Consider the following 19087-nt stretch of genomic DNA (forward strand, 5'->3'; position numbering starts at 1 on the left):
TATAACAAAGCATAACATAATATTTCATATTCTCTCCCACATGTGAAATTGGTTATTGTATTTAAATATTTGTCATTAATAAAAAAATAAAAATTATTTGCAGGCAGATTTGGTTGGGACCATCACAAAAACACCAACTGGGGTTTGATGAAGAGGTCCGACTGCTGAATCCGGCGATATGAAATCTACGACTGCACCAGGTTGAGGAAGGGTTTCAGATTAAAAAGTCTACGATGTGCCCTGGGCAAAATAAACAGGTGAAAAATTGGTATTATTCTACTTAAAAGTATATAAGTTGTTGATCCACTTAAAACCACTTTAAAATCTGAAATTTGGTCACTGTATAGAATTTTTTAAAGTTTTCTCTTTTCACATCAAGTTTTAGTTTTTAGTTTAATTTTAGATCACAATAATAATAACCTCGGTTCCCTGATTATTCAGTGACAAAATAAGAGTTGATTTCAGGGTTTAAGCTTGGATTTGGTAAATGTTCACTTAAATTCTCAATATGAGGTTCAAACAAATGAGGCTGAAAGACCAAAATAAATCAAATAAACCCATCAGAGAGAGAGAGAGCAAAAAAGAGCTCAAAGAGAAAGAGCTCAAAATCCTCACTTTAAATTAAATGTGTAAATTTTGTTACACATGTACAATGTCAAATGTAATCGAATCAGGTCAAATAAAAGTCAGTTGTGATTCGTAGTTTATACGAATCACATTTTCCTTTGTCATTAATTATCTGAATGAATAAACCTTTGATGTTTGGTGTACGTTTGTAAAAAGAATGAACACATTGGACAATTGAGAAACATCGAAAGGTCTGAAAAACCACAGAGGACGACTGATGTGGATGATGACGCAATTATTTCCATGGTTAAGAGAAATAACTTTACATCTAACCTAGTCTAGACTCTCGATGAAGTAGGCGTATCATTATCAGTGTATAATCACCAGACATCTTTATTAATGGAGGAATGACAGGGTGCAAACCACCGGTTATACTCAAGAACAGGAGATTAATTTATAGCAGGACGATGGGAATTGTTTTATGCAATACTGAAACTATCAGTTAATGTGTGTGTGGGTGTGTAACCCCTGAAGTACACTCACTCACGCTGACTGAAAGTGAAATGAACCACATTATATGAAACAGAAAGTAAAGATAATCTCTGTGCGAGCCCACCTCGTTCACAGAAACCAGGTTTGGTTTAATCCACGCAATTTGCAGCAGATGAACAAGTGTTTATATTTAGAGGAAACATGCTTTACCGAGTAAAATGATGCACCTCCGAGAACCAAAAGCCTTATTTCCATCATTAACCATGGTCTCTGCTGTCTGAGTGATGTAATCAGAGGGACCAGTGAGAGACAGACTCAAAGAAAAAAAAATGTAGAGAAAAGGAGCAGGCAGAGATACCCAGCGTTTCATCCCTGGCATGAAACACCAACTCCCAACCGTGTTAAATTTTTTATCAAAGCATCTGAATCCTCAGCCGTACGGCGAGCAGCAGTGACGTTGCTGTGACATCACCGGAGATCTACTTGACAAAGCTCCTCAAAGGGAAATGAAAACTCGTACTGAATATTAATTATTCCTCTGAACCACATGGTAACTATTCTGAAGATAACCCAGGGGACAAAAAGTTTTATATACATGTTTTTAGTGGCTGAATCAAACAAATCAGTAGAAACGTTGCTGTATTTTTAACCACAATCAATATCTGATGCACAAAAATGAAATTCTGAACCCTGTGATGCACTCACTCCCACTTCCTCTAGTTCAGTTTTATTAATTCTTGCTTTTCATTGAACGTACTAAAGGCTTTTCCTCCTAAATATGATCTTTATAAGTCATTAACAGCTCTAATTTATTTACTTTTGTATTTACTAGTACCTTTTAAACCAAAGACAGAGCCACACTGACAAACACATATTACCACAAGGAGAGAAATAAAATGTTTATTTTAGTGTCTTTTCTTTTTTTTCTCTGAACGCTAATAATAAAGTTCACCAGTGTCCTGTGGATGGCAAACATCCTCAAAACACAACAAGTACAACAAAAAGTGTTTCCATTGGGATCACCCAGTAACATTTTGGAATCAATGTAGTGATAAAAAAAAGAAAAGAACAAAAAACCATCAAAACTAATCATATCCACAAAAGAAAGAAACAACAAAGCAACAGTAACAAGTGTAACAGATCAGAGTGCTCCGCCGGAGGACCCGGAGGTTTGTGCACCCCCGCTTACAGTTTGCGGGTACAGAGCGAGTCTTTATGATGCTTTATGTTTTTAAGTTTTATAAAATATCTAATTCAGAAAATAAACTGCGGGCCGAACATAGTAAAAACTTAGTCCAGTGGATATGGGTTACAGCTTTAAAACCTTTTCACGGTGTGGTCCGCTGCTCTTTTGAGCTCTTCTTTCTTTTAATATTTTGATTTGCAGCAAAAAAAAAAACAACAAAAAAAAGACAAACATGGAATGAATACCAAAGACAGAAAGAGATAACAGATCATAAGTTTTTAGAAAGAAAGGGGGGGTCTGAATATATAAATTCTATGACAGCACATCTTCCTTACGTATTTTGTACCCTCTAATACGTACCAGCATGACATTTCATGTGTTTAGTTTTTGGTCCTGTATGAATGTGAGCGTAACCAATAGCCCCCGCGCAGAAAGATACAAACCTGTGCTCCAGCTTTCAGGTATCGTGTGCCATTTTTCCAGCCGGTCTCCCGGCAGAACGAGCGACTTAATTTCACAGTTTGAGAGCATTTCCCTGTTATTAGTGTTACGTTGCTGTTTCGGTTCCTTCACTGTGGAAGAAGGGACCTGAAGTAGCCCCTTACCGTCCAGATGTTGAGCATTCATGTTTTTTTTGTTTTGTTTTTTTACTCAGGGCTGGAACATTTAACACTTTGACAAATGGTAAACAAAACATGAGAAAAATATATAGTTTTTATTTATTTTTTCATTTCTATTCTTAACTTTTTTCTTTCTTTTTGTTTTTTTAAAGGCTAGTGTTATGATTTTTTCTACAGAGAAGGGGCGGGGGACGTCGTGACAAAGCTAATTCCAAAAACTTTAAGATGTCAGTGCTGTCCGACCGGCTTGAAGCTAAAAAGTCGCTGTCTAACGTTTATCCTCATTAGTATTTTCATATATGTACAAATAAAATATGCATTGAAAACACCCCACCAGCTGGAAGGAGAGGAAGCTCAGTTCATCTGTCGGGAGGGGGCCGTGCCTCTTCCCCCCACCCCCCCACACATACAGCGACAGTGGAAGAACTTAGCAGCCACCTCGGCCACCGACAAAGAGGCCCCGACGAGATATTTCTGATATCAGTGCAGATTTACATGATATAAAAATAATTAAGAAAGAAGGTAGGCTTAAGGACAAGTGGCTATAAATGGCAGAGTGTGAGATTTGTTTTGGCAAATAAGCGTTCTACTTGTGCATGTGTGCGGCCCTCGAACAGAAGGTGGATGTCATCGGGTTGTCTCGTAACCATGCAGCTTGAAGACACTGAGACGCCACGTAAACATGTGCATGAGAGTGTGTGTGTGTGTGTGTGTGTGTGTGTGTGTGTATGTGTGTGTGTGTGTGTGTGTGTGTGTGTGGTGTGCGTGTACACAGACGCCACGCCCCCTCACACACACTCCTCCGCCGACATGAGCAGAGGGTTTATGTACTCGAAGCCTTCAAACTCAGACTGGTCGATCTTCTTCACGACGTCCCTGAAAAAGGAAAAAAAAAAAAGGAGGATATAAGATCAAAAAGTTGGTTAAAATCGCCGGAAAACTGAGACTGCAACAGGGAATGAACACAAAATGAAGCGCTGACTCACTCGTCATCAGGCGTGAGCTGGATTGGCTCGTTGGTGAACTGGGCGTCAAAGTTGTCCAGTCCGTATTCCCCTGAGATGTTGGGCTTGAACGGAGGGACCACCTGCTTATGTTCCAGCTGGAAGTAAAGCAAAGGACGAAGGTAGGACCCAGTTTTTAAATAATTCTTTAAATAACCAATTAGTTGCAGATTCATTTTCTATTAAGCAAGTGTTTTTGTGATTGATTAACCAAAAAAAGAAGAAGAGCTTTTCAGTGGCCAAAAAAAATCTATTTTAAAAGCATCTGTTTGGTCTCTGAGAAACTGTGACTATATTTTTCACACCTTTTATACACTAAGAGATTAATCTATTGAGAAATAATCTGTGAATAATGGAAACAATCATTATTTGCAGTCTTATTAAGAAGCTTCAAATAGTGACTGTATCAAGGTTGTAAATGAGTTTGTCCGACAGAAACAGGATTTCTGAGAGGATAAGCTCTCCCTCAGCTGTAATCAGGCCTGAGTGACGTCCTCTGCACTCAAAAGCATTTGAACACAGAGTAAAAACCTTTATTAGGGACTTCCACTCATTTCCTCTGCCTGTGGTTTCATTTATCACAGTGTACGTGCAGCTCTCTGTCCCGACTGTTAGTGCACTTGTTTGGAGGGCAATAACTGCTCCCCCTGCAGGCCACAGGGCACACTGCGGGGCAAACTTTAACATCAGCATTGGGGGAAGGGGGGTGGGAGGGTTGTAAGCTGATCCTCCAGACACTCTGACCGACTGCTGGGTCCCAGCTCCAGACCAAACAGGGAAAAGAGGTCATGGTGATCCTGGCGAGCTGCCCTGTCTGTCTGTCTGTGTGTGCAGATAAAGCTGATGTTACGTGCTCTGTCTTCTTTAAAAGATATAAAGCAGGTTTAATCTGGATTAGTTTAACACTTAAATGACCAAACTATAATTTATACAGTAATGCTTTTAATGGCTTTTAAGAGTTTTCTTTATCTATGAAACACTCTAAAATGTTCTGATGTACTTAATGTTGTTTTCTCTGGAGAGTTTACAAATTTAGTCAAATATTAATTTCCTGTATTTTCTTTTCAATAACAGACGGTTTTAATTGTTATTGTGTGTTTGAGTGAATTGTGTATTACAGTTTGCTGGGAGCTTAACACCAAACTGGAAACTTTAACTTTGATCAACAAATTACAATCAAGTCTTCACAGTCAGGGTGCTTTATTAATCGTTTGTTGCTTCCACGCTTCTGTTTAGCATACACATCACACCTGACCACCTCCTGGTATATCAATAAAGACGAGGGTTAGATGCCCATTAGAACGGTTTCTGGGGTTTTCCATAGGCAGCTGCATAGGCAGAGACCCCTCTCCCTGACCTCTATAATAAAGTCAATAAATGTGAGGTCTAACACAGTATTGACAGAATATGATAGAACCTGATCACTTTACAAAAGAGCTTCAAGGGTCACTCCTAACAGGCTTTCAAGGGGTAAAGACATCTTGTGTGTCTGTAATATACGCATGTTGTGCAGAGTAACATTTTGATGACACAGTTTTCCATTATCCATGCCACATCAATGGGTCAATTTCGTATGAGAAATTTAAGATATTGGAGGTAAGTTAGTATTTTTACAATTTAAAAATGTCACAACACATAAACATGTGGCAGGGGTCCTAAATAACTCTAGAAGAGGTCACTTGAGAGTTAATTAAGTTTATAAACGTGTAGAAAATGTAAACTTTTTTTTAAGCAAAGTATGACGAATATGTGCCGGCAAGTTCAGACATGACAGATTTGTTCTCATCGCTAAAAATTCCACAACAGTATAATTTCATTCTAATTAAGTAAAAAACCAACAAAAAAAACCCCAAATAGTATTAAACACAATTAGCCCTAAACTGCAAAATTCACTTTCATCCTTTAACTTAAACCACTTAACATAAAATCTAATTAATTATTTATTATTTAATTAACTAATTTTATTAATTTTATTTTACCTTAAAAAACAGAGACAGGTAAGTAAAACAGATAAATTAAATAAAGAAGGTTCAATAAAAGTGTTCATAAACGAAGTTATGCACACTAAGTCGTGTTTGTCTCATCTTTGTCATTACTTTATGTGATTTCATTTTTTATTAGTTGGCATATCAAACTTTTTTCCCCCCCTCTCTCCAATTGTTGTCATTTTTCAGATGTTATGTATTTACTTGGTTTCTGCTTCTCAAACATCTCTTTGTGTATCTTTAACTTTGAGTTTTGGGTGATTAATCAGATTAGAAATACGCACATTCTGCAGATGTGACCTTAGAATTCTCACCTGCGTGCATTCACCACCTTTTATAAAACACAGAATAGAATAAAACTAGAAGGTCAGTGACTCTGTAGCTCATCCACGAGCACAGTTTGGGCCCAATCAGCCCATCAGTCCTTCAGTTGGATGCATTAACAATACATACATTATTCATTCATTCATATGCTCATATGTAAGGTTGAAGCTAATATCAACATGAGGCTGTGAGTCTCATCTGACACTCATTTTATGGTTCTGAGGGTCATAAAACAGGAACCTAAAATGACTCCTGGGTGATAACTTAATCATCGCTGAAACTGATAACAGGAAGCATTAGAAATAACGAAGTATTTTTAGCCCCAGTTTAAATTTCACTGGTATTTTTTTTTTTCTACAAGTGATTCCGAGATACCAAACAAGTGACTAACATCTGTAAATACAGGCCCACATCTTCATTTCCTGCACTGCGTTCTACATTTATATTCACACTCATACTGGTTTTCAAACAAACTATAAATAAGGATTATACATAGACACAAACACCAGTCATAGCAAGAATCCAGTCAAGCATGTGGTTTTCAGTATTAGTGGCAACAAGTGCAAACCGCAGCTTCAGAGAAAGCATCAGCGATATCCGAGCCAACCTACGAGCTTCTCTGAGGTTCCAGTAATCACGCCGAAATTTGTGAATGAAACGATTCGTAAACAGCGGTGCTGAAATTAGAGTGTTAATGGCTTCTCTGTCAACGTGAACCACTGCTCGACAATCCGGACATGCAGAGATCGACATATCGGCCCCGTGCGATCCGTCTCCTCTCGTTTCCTCTCAGTCTTTAAACTTCCTGTGTGTGTGAGTAATCGTATCTGCTGCTGTCAGTCTTCTGCCTGGCCTGTCTGTTTGCAGCTGCCTGCTCTTCACAAAGAAACAAGTCTCACCCCACAGCTAATAACCTCAGTATTGACAGAGCGTCTACACCTGCAGGGCAGGAGAAAGAGCGCAGGAGACGGCGACCCCGCGCATTTAGATTTGACCTTCTGCTGTCTCGCGGCAGCTCTTGTTTTTCTCCCCCTCTCCCCCCGCAATCAATTGTATGGATTTATTTTGACCTATCCGGCGTGCGGCATGCACCAATGCTGATTTCCTTCATTTGAAAGAACTGACTGAGAAAAGCAGAGGATGAAATTGAATCACTCACGAGCTCCCAGTCGACGTTTCGGAAGAACGGGTGGCCCATGATGTCGGCAAAGCCTGTCTGAGGGTGGCAGCCCAGGCGCTCCTTGGGATCCTGTGGGAGTGAGCGCGAGAAGAGGGTGAGAGACGGTGGGAGAATATGGTGGAAAGGAAAGATAACAAGTCCAATACCCGAGAAGAAAGGTGGAGAAAGTGAGAAGAGAGAATTTGCAAGGACAGTGGATACATTTACACAAAAAAAAAAAAAGTAAGAGGTGGCACTGCTACAGGCCTGTCGGACCCTCTCTTACCTTGTTGAGGAATCCTTTGAGGACGCTGGCAGCTTTGACTGACAACGAGCGCGGGATTCGGATCTGTTTTTCCAATATTACTGCAGGAGGTGACAGAAAAGGGGTCAAGGGGTGGACAAGAAGAGGAGAGGATGAGATGGTGCCAACACTGCTGCTGTTATGAGTTCAATCCTGCTGGGTATGCTCGCAGCAGCCCAAGATATGACTCTTTTTGTTAACCCACCTCACTGTTAATTATAAGAAACAAACACAATATAAAACCATATTTATACTGAAATAATGGGGGGGAGTGAACACATGGTTTCACACTTCTCTCTGTAACAGATGGCATGTTCCTGGTATTGAGAGAAGCCAATAGAAAGGTGTCAACATGAAGGTGTTGCATGAACTCAGCAGTTTTTTTACGAACCGCAGAAGCACGCATGTTACCTTGGAAGAGGTAGTCTTCTGTGTTCTGGTCTGGGTTGTCGGAGCTGCCGACGATGTCGAAGGGCGACCGGCCCGCCATCATCTCGAACATGAGCACGCCTAGTGCCCACCAGTCCACGCTGAACCCTGGGACACACACACAAACATATCGTACGTTACAGCGCTGACGCTTTGAAACGCCAAAACAACACAAATGACCGACAACTGCAGAAAAAAAGAAAAAGAAAAAAAAAAAAGAGCAGCACGATTATCTTTATTGCAATTAGAGAGGAGGAACTTTTAATTGCCACTCACAAAACTTCAAAGTACACCAGCATTTCAGGGTTACTATAGCAACCACCTTCACCTTGAAAGTTGGTGTTTCTGTATTTTATCACACCTTCAACAACAAGCACATAATTCAGATTGCCCATTTTTCTCTCCCTCTCTCTCTCTCTCTTTTTTTTAAGCCATTAGGGCAGGAGTGTCATAATCAGTTTAACTCTGAAAGAAAATGAAGGACAGATGCATTTCCAGTAAATTAATTTGTATGTCTCACACCACCTTCTCATCTACAGTTTGGTCCACATAAAGCTCTAAGCTACTCTACAAACAAGTACCGTAGTCTTTATAATACTTAGCCAAGAAAATAATGCTAATAGTGCTAATAAGATGCTCAACCTCATCCTCAGCTGAGAAAACGGAGCGAGCCAAAGGTATTTAAAAATTAAGTGACATGTGGCCCGTGGGCCTTGAATTTGGCACATGTGCATTGGAGCTGAACAGCTGCATCATTTCACCAAATCTTAGCTGTCACTTCACTTGTAACAGCACTTTCAAACATCTGGTTTTGCTCCACATCACAGATTTCTGAAGGCTGTAGTGTTACTGTGATTTAAAACAGGACAACACGTGATGACATAAGCATGAAAGGAGAAGGGCAAACATGGAGATATAAGGCTGCTTTTAAAGTAAACTGCATAAATTTTCACAATATGAATGTGAGGCGAGCAGCACAACATATGGGATATAACATATGTATTAATTTGTAATAAAGCTTAAGTAATCCTGATATGTTGCCAACCAGAAACTGGATCTAAAATGGAAGTGGCTACAGAAAAAACAGAACTTCCAGTGTCTTCTTTACAAGCAGGAAATCCTCAAATCAGATTAAACATCAATATCTCCCTAATGTTAAGAAAACAGATAAAAAATACAGCTGAAAAACAACTTAAAATTTAAAATCTACTTAGGGTAAATTTCTGTGAATCGTAAACTTCTGTCAAAACAACGACAGAAAAGAAGCCGTAATGATGTGAAAGTTGTAAAACAAGTAAGGAAGACATGAAAGAGAAAACAGAACATTTTAGATGCCATTGTGGCGTCCTCAAACTGATTCCTTTGGCTATCGCCATCTTGATGTTTTGGAACCGGACATGATAAACGAGGGCAAGACCGAAAAACTGAGGGACAAGGTAGACCTTCCCTAAACTACACCCTCCTCCTCATGTTCTGGACAAAAACATGTTAAGATCATATATACAATCTGACTTGTTTCCGCAGCCACACGAGTCGGCCCTTATATAAGTCCATCTTTTATATACATTCTTTGACTTCATTAAGTTTTTTTAAACTTAAAAATAATTTAATGTATGTAAATTATTATTAAAATAAGGAAAGAAAACCCTGGACCGCAGTTTTCTGTGTAAAGACTAAAAATAAAGAATAAAAGAAGAAGAGGTCAGATCTGACATGACTTCCTCTACTCAAACAAACAACTAATGCGTTTACCCAGTGAATTTGTTTTTTGTTTTTTTTCTGATTTCTTTTATAAGTAACAACCAAAATCCCCAAAAAGGGCCTGATGTTTGTTTTTCTGTACACAAAGACAAGCGGGTGTGATCATCGTGGAGTCAGTGAAGTTTAACCATCTCATTGATCGGATTAACAGTTTGAATGATAAGAGGATCGCATTCAGAACAATGGTGGGCCTACACTGGATCACACATGCCCCTGCTGTGACTCTGATGTTCACACAATTTGCCGTTCGGCCCATTTTTTAAAAAAAAAAAAAAAAAAAAAAACTTTCCTACTACAGCCATCACGATGTGTCTAAGTATGAAAAGCGCAGGTGTTGTACGCAGCCTCGGCAGCGCGACAGCTGAGCGAGCAGCTAAAATCAAACCCAGCCGTCATTAATTTCATTATTCACACGTGTGCTGTTCCTACTGTGTCTAAAACAGCTGCTGTGCTCATATGTGTTGTGTTTTTTTTTTTAAATAAAGGAGGGAAAAACAATCAAAAACTTTTTCTTTTAAGAGTGAAATTTGTTGCCATGACACCACATTTGGTGACCAAGGAGGATTTTCTATTTTTACAGCATTGCGTGTATGGATAGTCGAACATGCAGCACTGAGGATGTGTAACTAATATTTCACCGAGAAGCTGAAAGTACATCTGATCTACGAGATGCTTTAAGTTGTCAGCTTCACACAATTTGGACTCTTTATATGAGTTCAGATAGAGCAGCATTTATTTATGATTGATTTATCATTATGTCTAAACATTGAGAATAAAGTAACATTTTCAAGAATAAAAACGAAATGTGAGAATAAAGCTGTCCGTTCAAGTCGAGCTACTTCTGTTAGTGCACGGCTGCCTCTACAAAATGCCTTTTGTAGATGAACCGGTGTTAAAGAATGGAGTTAATGTTATCAAACAAACCCATTGTGTTAGCAACTGTTAGTACTACTGAAGCTTAATCAGCATTTAAAAATCTCAAAATTTTTCTTCACAAAATTGTTTTACAACTTAATTTTTTCCTCAATCTGCTCCTTTGTGATTCAATGAATATTACAAATGCCTCTCTCCCCCCTAAATGTATCTGCACATTTTTACATTTTACTGCATTTCTTTTTGGGCTGTCTCTCAACTTTATAATTAAACCATGCAAATTAACTGAATTAATGTAGCATTAACTGAATAGCTGCTGAATGAAGACAGAAATGGCTGCTAGGCAAGTAAGACACACACAAGCAGAGGTCAGCAGATTTAGAGAAACAGACAAGCACGCTATTTAACTTTAAAAACTACCGTTTTTAGACATTAAATGTCACCCAACTGGGTCTTTACTTTTCCTCAAGGGGGTGTGGATGCTATATAAACCATAACTTTGACCAAAAATCCCCATGTGGACAAGCTAACGGCACAGCCGAATGTGATTTCTGCTACATTTGAGAGGTTAAAATGACCCCTCAGAAAGAAAGTTAGAGGACTACACGAGTAACACAACATCTCTCACTCCTTTTTTCCCCCTCTCACATTAAGCCCATCCTGCAAATAGGTGTGCCTCACCATTAGAGACATTAGAGGAGTTCTGAATTACCCAGATTAGATTAGTTGAGAAATCCCCAACAGCAAAGATGGCGCTACAAGAGCAACTTCCAGGAGAAAAACAGCTTTTTAAAACTTGTTTTCGGGTTACAGTTAGGAAACTTTTAATGCACTTTATCATTAGATTTGCTGAAAATAAAGCTGATTTAAATAATAACAGCTTCAATAATTGTTGGAAAGCATTTAAAGATGGTTGCACACGCTCATATTGCAAAGCAGAACCATACACAAATTTCAGCTAGGTTTTTTTTGTTTTGTTTTTTAACCAAGAAATAAATGACCCAGGGGTTACAAAAAAAACCTCTTCTACCAGTCACTACCCACTAGTAGCCCATGGTGACAGTGTAAGATACCTGGATTGTGTATTGTGGGGTATTGGTGACAGTGGTGACAGTTTTCCTTGGGGCACTAAGATCACTAGTGTATGTCGGGCACCATTTAAATAAACTAAATATATCCTAAATTTAAAAAACTAATATGTATCCAAAGAAAAAGTGTTCCTACGTTTGTCTACAGTTGTTGAATTGTTTATATACAATGTAGCTTGAGTGTGTTAGTGCAGATAAACCCAGTTTTGCCTCACACTAACTGCAGAATTAGATAGCATTTCTGGTAAGTGCCTCCATGTCGTAATCCTCACCGTAATCCTCTCCTCTGAGTATTTCAGGGGCGATGTAATTGGGGGTACCGCAGAAAGTGCTCGTCGTATCGCCAGGTCTCAAGCCCTCCTGAAAAAAGAAAAACAAAACAAAACAGAAAGATCATCAGCTGTGAGATCATCTCAGAGGGCTGTAAACCGACACGTCTGCAGCTGTGCAGGTGCTTTTATCCAAAGTGCACTGCGGTATCATTACAAACCACATTAATCCGTAAACCACACCTTGCACATGCCGTAGTCTGTAAGCTTGATGTGACCCTCAGAATCCAGCAGCACATTGTCCAGTTTCAGGTCTCTGTAGATGATTCCCCGCTCGTGGAGGTAGTTGAGCGCCAGACTGATTTCTGCCGAGTAGAATCTGAAACACAAAGAGGGAAATTACTGTGTTTTTAAATTCAGCTTCGGCTGCATAAAGAAATTAAAAACGCATCTGTCCCTTTAATCACACGTGAAGCAAATGGCCAGACTCTACCTGGCATGTTCTTCTGGGAGTTTCCTTTGCCTCTGCATGTGGAACATGAGATCTCCACCGTTCACATATTCAATAACAAAGAAGAGTCTGCAGAAAGAAACAGAAGTTCATTTCTCTTAAACACAGAATTAGTCATCTTTCAATCATCCATAAGACATCTGTCAGGGTGGCTGGATGAGTGCTCTCATTTTTTTTTCCTGCTAATGTGCTTTACTAATTTTATAACACTCACTGTATAAAACTTGCATCTAACACAGTCAGCCTGGGGTGGATATTTACTACAGCTTCAATTCAATTTTTACTTCCAAAGGCTATAAAAACATAAAACATTTTTCCACTAAGCGATTACTTTTCTTGCTTTAATAAAGTTCTCGTGCACAAAAAAAGAACATCTTTCCTTTACAGCTGCGTACTTTTGCCCCTCACTCAAATCTCAAACTTGCTCTTCAGTTCAGCTCAAAACATAATGACAGAGAGCAAGCCTTCGATCAATAAGACCTATTAAATCAGACTCTATTAGATGAACTTGAGAAATATTGATGACAGTCAAAATTCAGGGCCTCTCAGTCCACCTGCAGGTTTGCACGAGTCTCCCATGAGTCTGCTGTTGCCTGAGGCACTTTTAGCTCCTACCTGCACAACCAGACAGTTGGGTTATATGGTAGGGCCAAAATCCCTACCATATAACCCTGTATTTAAATTTGAAGTTAGTGAATAAGAGATTCCAATAATGACCAAAATTAACTGATTTTACTATAACTTAGCACCCTGACTGATTTATACTTCAGTTCAGTTCAGTTCATTTTTATTTCAAACATATACATTCACCAACATTTCATAACTACACCGTAACCTGACCCGCGATACCTTTTTCGTCGCTGTTTTTTAATTTATCAGTGAGAGAATATTGATCGATGCCTCAATATAAGGAGTAATAATTATAGCATCGATATAAGGGCTCACAAATGTCAGCAAATTCCTGGTGGGAGAAAGATGAAACTACTGGAATGTAAGGGAATCAAAAGGAAATCTACAAAGAAGTGAAAAAAAACTCAAGTGACAAAATCTGTCCACAACAAAGACCAGCGACCCAGAAAGGAAAAAGTCCCAGCATTTTAGCTGTTTACATCGTGGGTGTAACCGCATCTATAACACCAGGACACGACCACAAGCTATTTAACACAGAACGGAGGAGCACAAACGTAAATGTCGGTAATGACGTCGGCCACTTATGCCGAAACTGTAGGTCCCACGTAGATTCCCTGCAGAAGTCTAACCCAGGCCTTACACGTGACCTAATAAAAATGCATTTAATAATTTTGTGTTGCTTGTGTTCTTTGTGTTCTCTTCGCTGCTTTGGGATTACAGTATAATGAAACACAAGGGACTGCTTATGTGTTTGCTTCTAAAACCAAACTTTGTCGTTTTAGTTACGTTTACTGTCACAAAACATGTTCCCATGTTTTGAGGGGCTTTCACTGCGACAGGGATTTTCCTATAACCTTAACCATGAACACGCTTCAATGACCTAAAAACAAGTGTTTTGTTTACATAGACGTAATAATACCTCAACCACAGGAGCGGCATATTTAACTGTGTTGTTGTACAATGGAGTTTTGATGACCTCATCTGGGGTTTGGTACCTTGCCCAAAAATGCTTTCGACTGGGTAGGAACCACCAACTTTATACTGGTAGAAGACAGGCCAAGTCTTGAACCCCAGAACCAATCATTCATTCACATAGCACTTTGAGCTAGCTCACATCCTGCAGCCACTGTAGAATCACCAGTTCACCTAACATGCTTGTCTTTGGGCTGTGGGAGGAAACGTATGCAGGCACAGGGATGCATTTATGTATTTACTCCAACATAGTTACTCACCGACTGTAACTTTACTTTTCTAGGGTGGGCTGACAAGGTGTATTAACAAGGATGCAAATTATTTACTAGTGAACAATCCCCTTCAGCCAACCAGGTAGCCCCAGCCCTTCCCTCTTGTGCATCCCTAAGTTGATCAGGTTATGTTCGTACCAATCCCCAAAAAGCCTAATCTTTAGAAATTCTAAAGCCATCGTGGTGAAGTGCTGCTGGTGACAGAAGTCCTGCAGAAAACTAGAACCTGTAGCAAATGGACGGCTGGCTCACCATGTTTGTCGTGGTGATGAGGAACTCAGTTGAAAGACAGCTGATTGTCCAACTTTTATGGGGATATTTAATGATATTTATTAATGTATTTAAGAAAGTGTGGTGTCCCTCTTTTTGCACCCTGGCTCCAATACTGCAACAAGTACAGTGCAATTCTGCGAGAAGCCATGCAATGCATTTGTGAAGCTTTATTTAGAAAATTTAGAAATGCGTAAATGTAGCAAGAAATGAATCTGGGTCTTTAGATTCATTTCATTTGGGAGGGTAAAATTTAAGGAAAGGTATGGTCTCGAGTTATATCCCACTGATTGCTTTCTCAATCACTTTGTTTGATAATCAGAAGAAAGAAAAACTGTAACTTAAATTAAAATCTGAATAAATGACCAGCACAACCTGATTCAGGCAGCGGTCCCTCCTCAGACCTGTAAACAGTCTTTGTAAATTGATGTAGCTCTTATTTACAGAGGATTTTTCCAAAGCCTAGCGAAATAAATAAATAAATAATAATAATAACAACAATAATAATAATAATAATTATCACGACTTGTGCAATAAAAAAGCTCACCTGCTTTCTGTCTGGAAGCAGGAGTGAAGGCCGACCAGGAAGGGATGATTAGAGGCCTGCTCGAAGACGTGCTTTTCTGTTTGAACCCAGTCGATGTCCTGGAACAAAAAAACACAAAGAAACACCCAAATGTCAATCAAGGGATGTTTGTGACATAGTGCCCTTGAGCTAACTAAAAGCTGAATAAGCACAAGGCTCCATCGACCATCCTACAAAGCCTGAGAGTTACTTGTGCGTAAGGTGGACAGCGGTGGGGGAAAACGGCTGAGCCAGTAGAAGCGGGGGCTGGCCTCTATCGGTAGCTGGATGATAATATGTCTGGACACGGATGCTGCTCACGCTGACAGGGCAGGCACGGCACAACACTTTGCCATTGATCGAGAAGCACTTGTCAATCTGTCAATCACGCTAAGTGCGCCTAATCAAGGCTAACTACTCCCGCTGCCACCGGCTGTGCTGCTACATGTGTTCACGGAGATCAATTTTCCATGACGTGATGGTTTATCTGCACGTCCTTAGGCTGACAGACCTCTTCGAAGCCGCCAGTCTTTCTAACTCTGAGTATTAAGGGATACATAAGAGCGATGCTGGATCACATGACACCAATCAGCGTGTTAGCAATAACAGCTCCCATTGATTGTTCTAGTCATATTAATTAGACTGACAGGAGACTGATTGCTTCATTATTAATTAACCTCACAGAGCGAGTCCTGGCGTCTTGTCACACTGTATGGACTTTAGTGACAGTGGCACCATCCTCGCAGATATACAGTTTTATACCTCTGGAGTTTGCTGGTCTGAATAAATCAGAAACAGTAAAATATCGAGTCAGTTGATTATCTATTAAAGAGTCAGTAAGAGAACATTAAAAGTTCAAGTGATTAGTCAAATATTAATGATGTTTTGACTGAAAATAATTGCACCTATTTCAATAATTACTGGCGTTCAAGGCCATTAAGAAAAAAAAGCCACTTTGTGCTTGAAAATCCTTCAATGTGAGCATTAAAAACTGAAAAACTCTGGATCTTGGACTTCTGAACAGTCAAAACAAACAATCTGAAGGTCCCACTTTAGTAAATTAAGAAACTTTGCTGTCAATTTCTTGTTTTTCAAACATTTTACTGTGTAAACAGTTAATCAAAGACAAAAAATAATGAGCAACTAAAACAGAAGATCATTAATGGCAGCTGTAAAAACGGCCTTACTGCGTCCTCTTTACATACGCCTACACAGAAAGGAGCAAAAACACTGGTTCAAATGATCATTTTCCATGATGTTGTGTAAAAATGTGTTTCAAACCACTGCATAGGACAACAAAAATGACCCAATTTTGGTGAAAATTACACACTTTAAGAAGCCCTTATTATGTTCTCTTATATTCTGCCCTATATTAAACATAGACATTGTTACAACAGTTTCTAATAATCACCATATGTGTGAGTAGATCCTGTGAGCCAAAAGCTCAGGCTTCAGATGCTCTAAATCCAGTTCACCAACAGGTGGATTGCGGTCTAGATCAGGACACGGATCTATTACTAGATTCTGACGGGTCATCACCATTTTACTCTGCCCACCTTTTCTCATATTTAGGGTACAGTTCTGTTAATCTGAGACAGAGGATGATCTGAGGGAGTCTTGTATAGCATAAACCAAATATTTTGAACTGTGAGTCATACAAAGCTATTCTAGCGACTCCAAAGAATAAAAATATGGATCTCAAAAAGAATATAATAGATCGCCCTTGATAAGCAAGTACAAAAATGCTCCATTTCATCGGATTTCATCCAGATTTCTTTGATTTCTTTCTTTGCCTTTATTTAAGGTGATTTTATATGTCTGGTAAGCATGTCAGGTATCAGCAGTCTTTACACCTCTTCTGATTTACCTCGTCATCGTTGACCAGCTCCTTCTTGACGACCTTCATGGCATAGATGCGCTCCGTCTTTTTCAGCTGCACCAGCAGGACCTTGGCGTAGCTACCTCTGCCGATCACCCGCAGCAGGTCGAAGTCGGCCAGGCCAAGACTGGAAGTCGATTTCCCTGTGTCTCTGCTACTCCGTGCCTACGAGGTGCAATTAAAAAAAAGGTAAGGAACCCCAGTGATGGGGCCGAGCACAAAATACTATCATAACAAAAACATAATGAATTCAACTCGGAGCCAATTAATCACACATCGTTTTGGCTCTGACTTTCTCAAGATAATTTTTTTTCACTGAACTGTTGACAGAGCTGATGAGTTGGTTTGAGCATGAGTATGATTTCCTTTGGGTGATTTTGTAAATGATATTAAAAAAGCTCCCAGCACCACTTTTAGGCAATAAATCTTAGTAATGACTTTCTTGTCTCGATTTAATACCATCATGCTGCTACCATTAGATCAGGCCCTGGCTGTATTATAGTCCTCCTTCTCTGTAAACATGACTCCCACCTTCACCGTTTCCTCGCCCGCCTTCTCTGCTCTCTTGTAATCTGTCCTGTAGTGAACCGTTTCTACCCATCTATCTAACATCACTTCACGTGACAACCCCATCCCCAGAGTCACACATGGAGCTGAAGATAAGATCATTCGGCCTGCCCTCTTTTATCTCAGTCTATCGGCGTCCAACTCGATTCAGTCTTTATCCATCTCCAGCTCTCCTGCCTCATCCAACAATCCTCCCCACCAACCTCCAAACTGCATCCCTGGCCATTAATCAGCCTCTGGTGTTAAGAGCTGTGATAAAAGGTTACTTTATTAGCTCTACCAAAGGAAATCAATACCAACACCACTACACGGGTGCCTACGTCTGCACGCTCTCTGCATCCAGCATGCACAGCAGGTAAAAGAAGGATCACCCAAATCCTCACAGATGAAAACCTGCTTCCAATTACAGATGATCTTTCTCCCTCTCACCCAAACAGCACCAATTTCTAAATATACATATATCCATCTAGTCAGCGTGACAGGTTGACAGATTATGAGTCACGTATCAAGAGCGTTTGAAAAGATTTCTCTCTCACCTCTTTTTCTTCTCCATCGTAAGTCAAGCTTTCTCTGGAGTCTTTATTCTCAGGGCCTGCGAGAGAGAGAGGGAGAGAGGGGGGGAGAGAAGTGACAGACAGAGTGACAGACAGACAGAAGGCGAGGGGGAGGCAGGAGAGGAAAAAAGAAAATAGGAGAGATGAGAGAAAATAGGTGAGAGACAGTCACACGCTTTGTTCACAGCTCTGCAGCACCAGAGCAATTTCTCTCTCCTTGGTTCGAAAAGAAAACAGCCAGTATGTATTGACCCTTGTTTAGCAATACAACAAAACCAGACCATTTTGTGAATACATAAGTAGGAAAGTATGCCTTTACACCTTATAAATTATTTTAATGTTAATCAAGCCACAATATCAGTAAAGCAAGGACATCTGCACTTCAATAATGGCACACTGAGCTTTAGGTGCCCCTCTAACAGCAAACAATGATCCTAACCTCTTTCAAAGTTCTCAACCACTCGACTGCACCTAAATCTGGAGCTGCTGGTAAGCTCCCAAAATCAGCTGATCAATGTGTAGTCCAGGTGGTCAAGCCCTGCACAAGCTCCTTGCTGAGTTCGGTGTTATCTAAACACTGGCAATAAAATAATGAGCACTCAAAATCAGATTTAGCTCCACATTTTGTTCCCAATCCCTGGGATTACAAATGGTGCGAGTCTGTGGCGTGTTTGATTTATGCTTCAGTGGGAAATTAAGATTAAAATTGACCTTCTGTAACGCTGGGTCAACTTAGCCCGCAACTATTGTGACTGACCTGCTCAGCATTGTTGATTCCTCATGTTCATTTCTGGCCACTTTTTCAC

General features: G+C 39.8%; 1 protein-coding gene across 1 annotated transcript in view; it reads right to left on the bottom strand.

The window, feature by feature from the left end:
* Positions 1-1933: 1933 nt before the first annotated feature.
* prkci (protein kinase C, iota) overlaps positions 1934-19087 on the bottom strand; it is a 40066-nt gene continuing 22912 nt past the window's right edge. Inside the window, exons 8-18 of the mRNA XM_003448541.5 lie at positions 18264-18319; positions 17149-17325; positions 15264-15361; positions 12555-12641; positions 12305-12440; positions 12065-12152; positions 8053-8178; positions 7624-7703; positions 7338-7427; positions 3852-3967; positions 1934-3741 (exon numbers count right to left, since the gene is read on the bottom strand). Of these exons, the coding sequence (XP_003448589.2) occupies positions 3654-3741; positions 3852-3967; positions 7338-7427; positions 7624-7703; positions 8053-8178; positions 12065-12152; positions 12305-12440; positions 12555-12641; positions 15264-15361; positions 17149-17325; positions 18264-18319 (1142 nt within the window). The 3' untranslated portion in view covers positions 1934-3653. The remainder of the gene's footprint in view (positions 3742-3851; positions 3968-7337; positions 7428-7623; positions 7704-8052; positions 8179-12064; positions 12153-12304; positions 12441-12554; positions 12642-15263; positions 15362-17148; positions 17326-18263; positions 18320-19087) is intronic.

This window comes from Oreochromis niloticus, linkage group LG18 (assembly GCF_001858045.2).
Source record: "Oreochromis niloticus isolate F11D_XX linkage group LG18, O_niloticus_UMD_NMBU, whole genome shotgun sequence".
Classification (NCBI taxonomy): Eukaryota; Metazoa; Chordata; class Actinopteri; order Cichliformes; family Cichlidae; genus Oreochromis; species Oreochromis niloticus.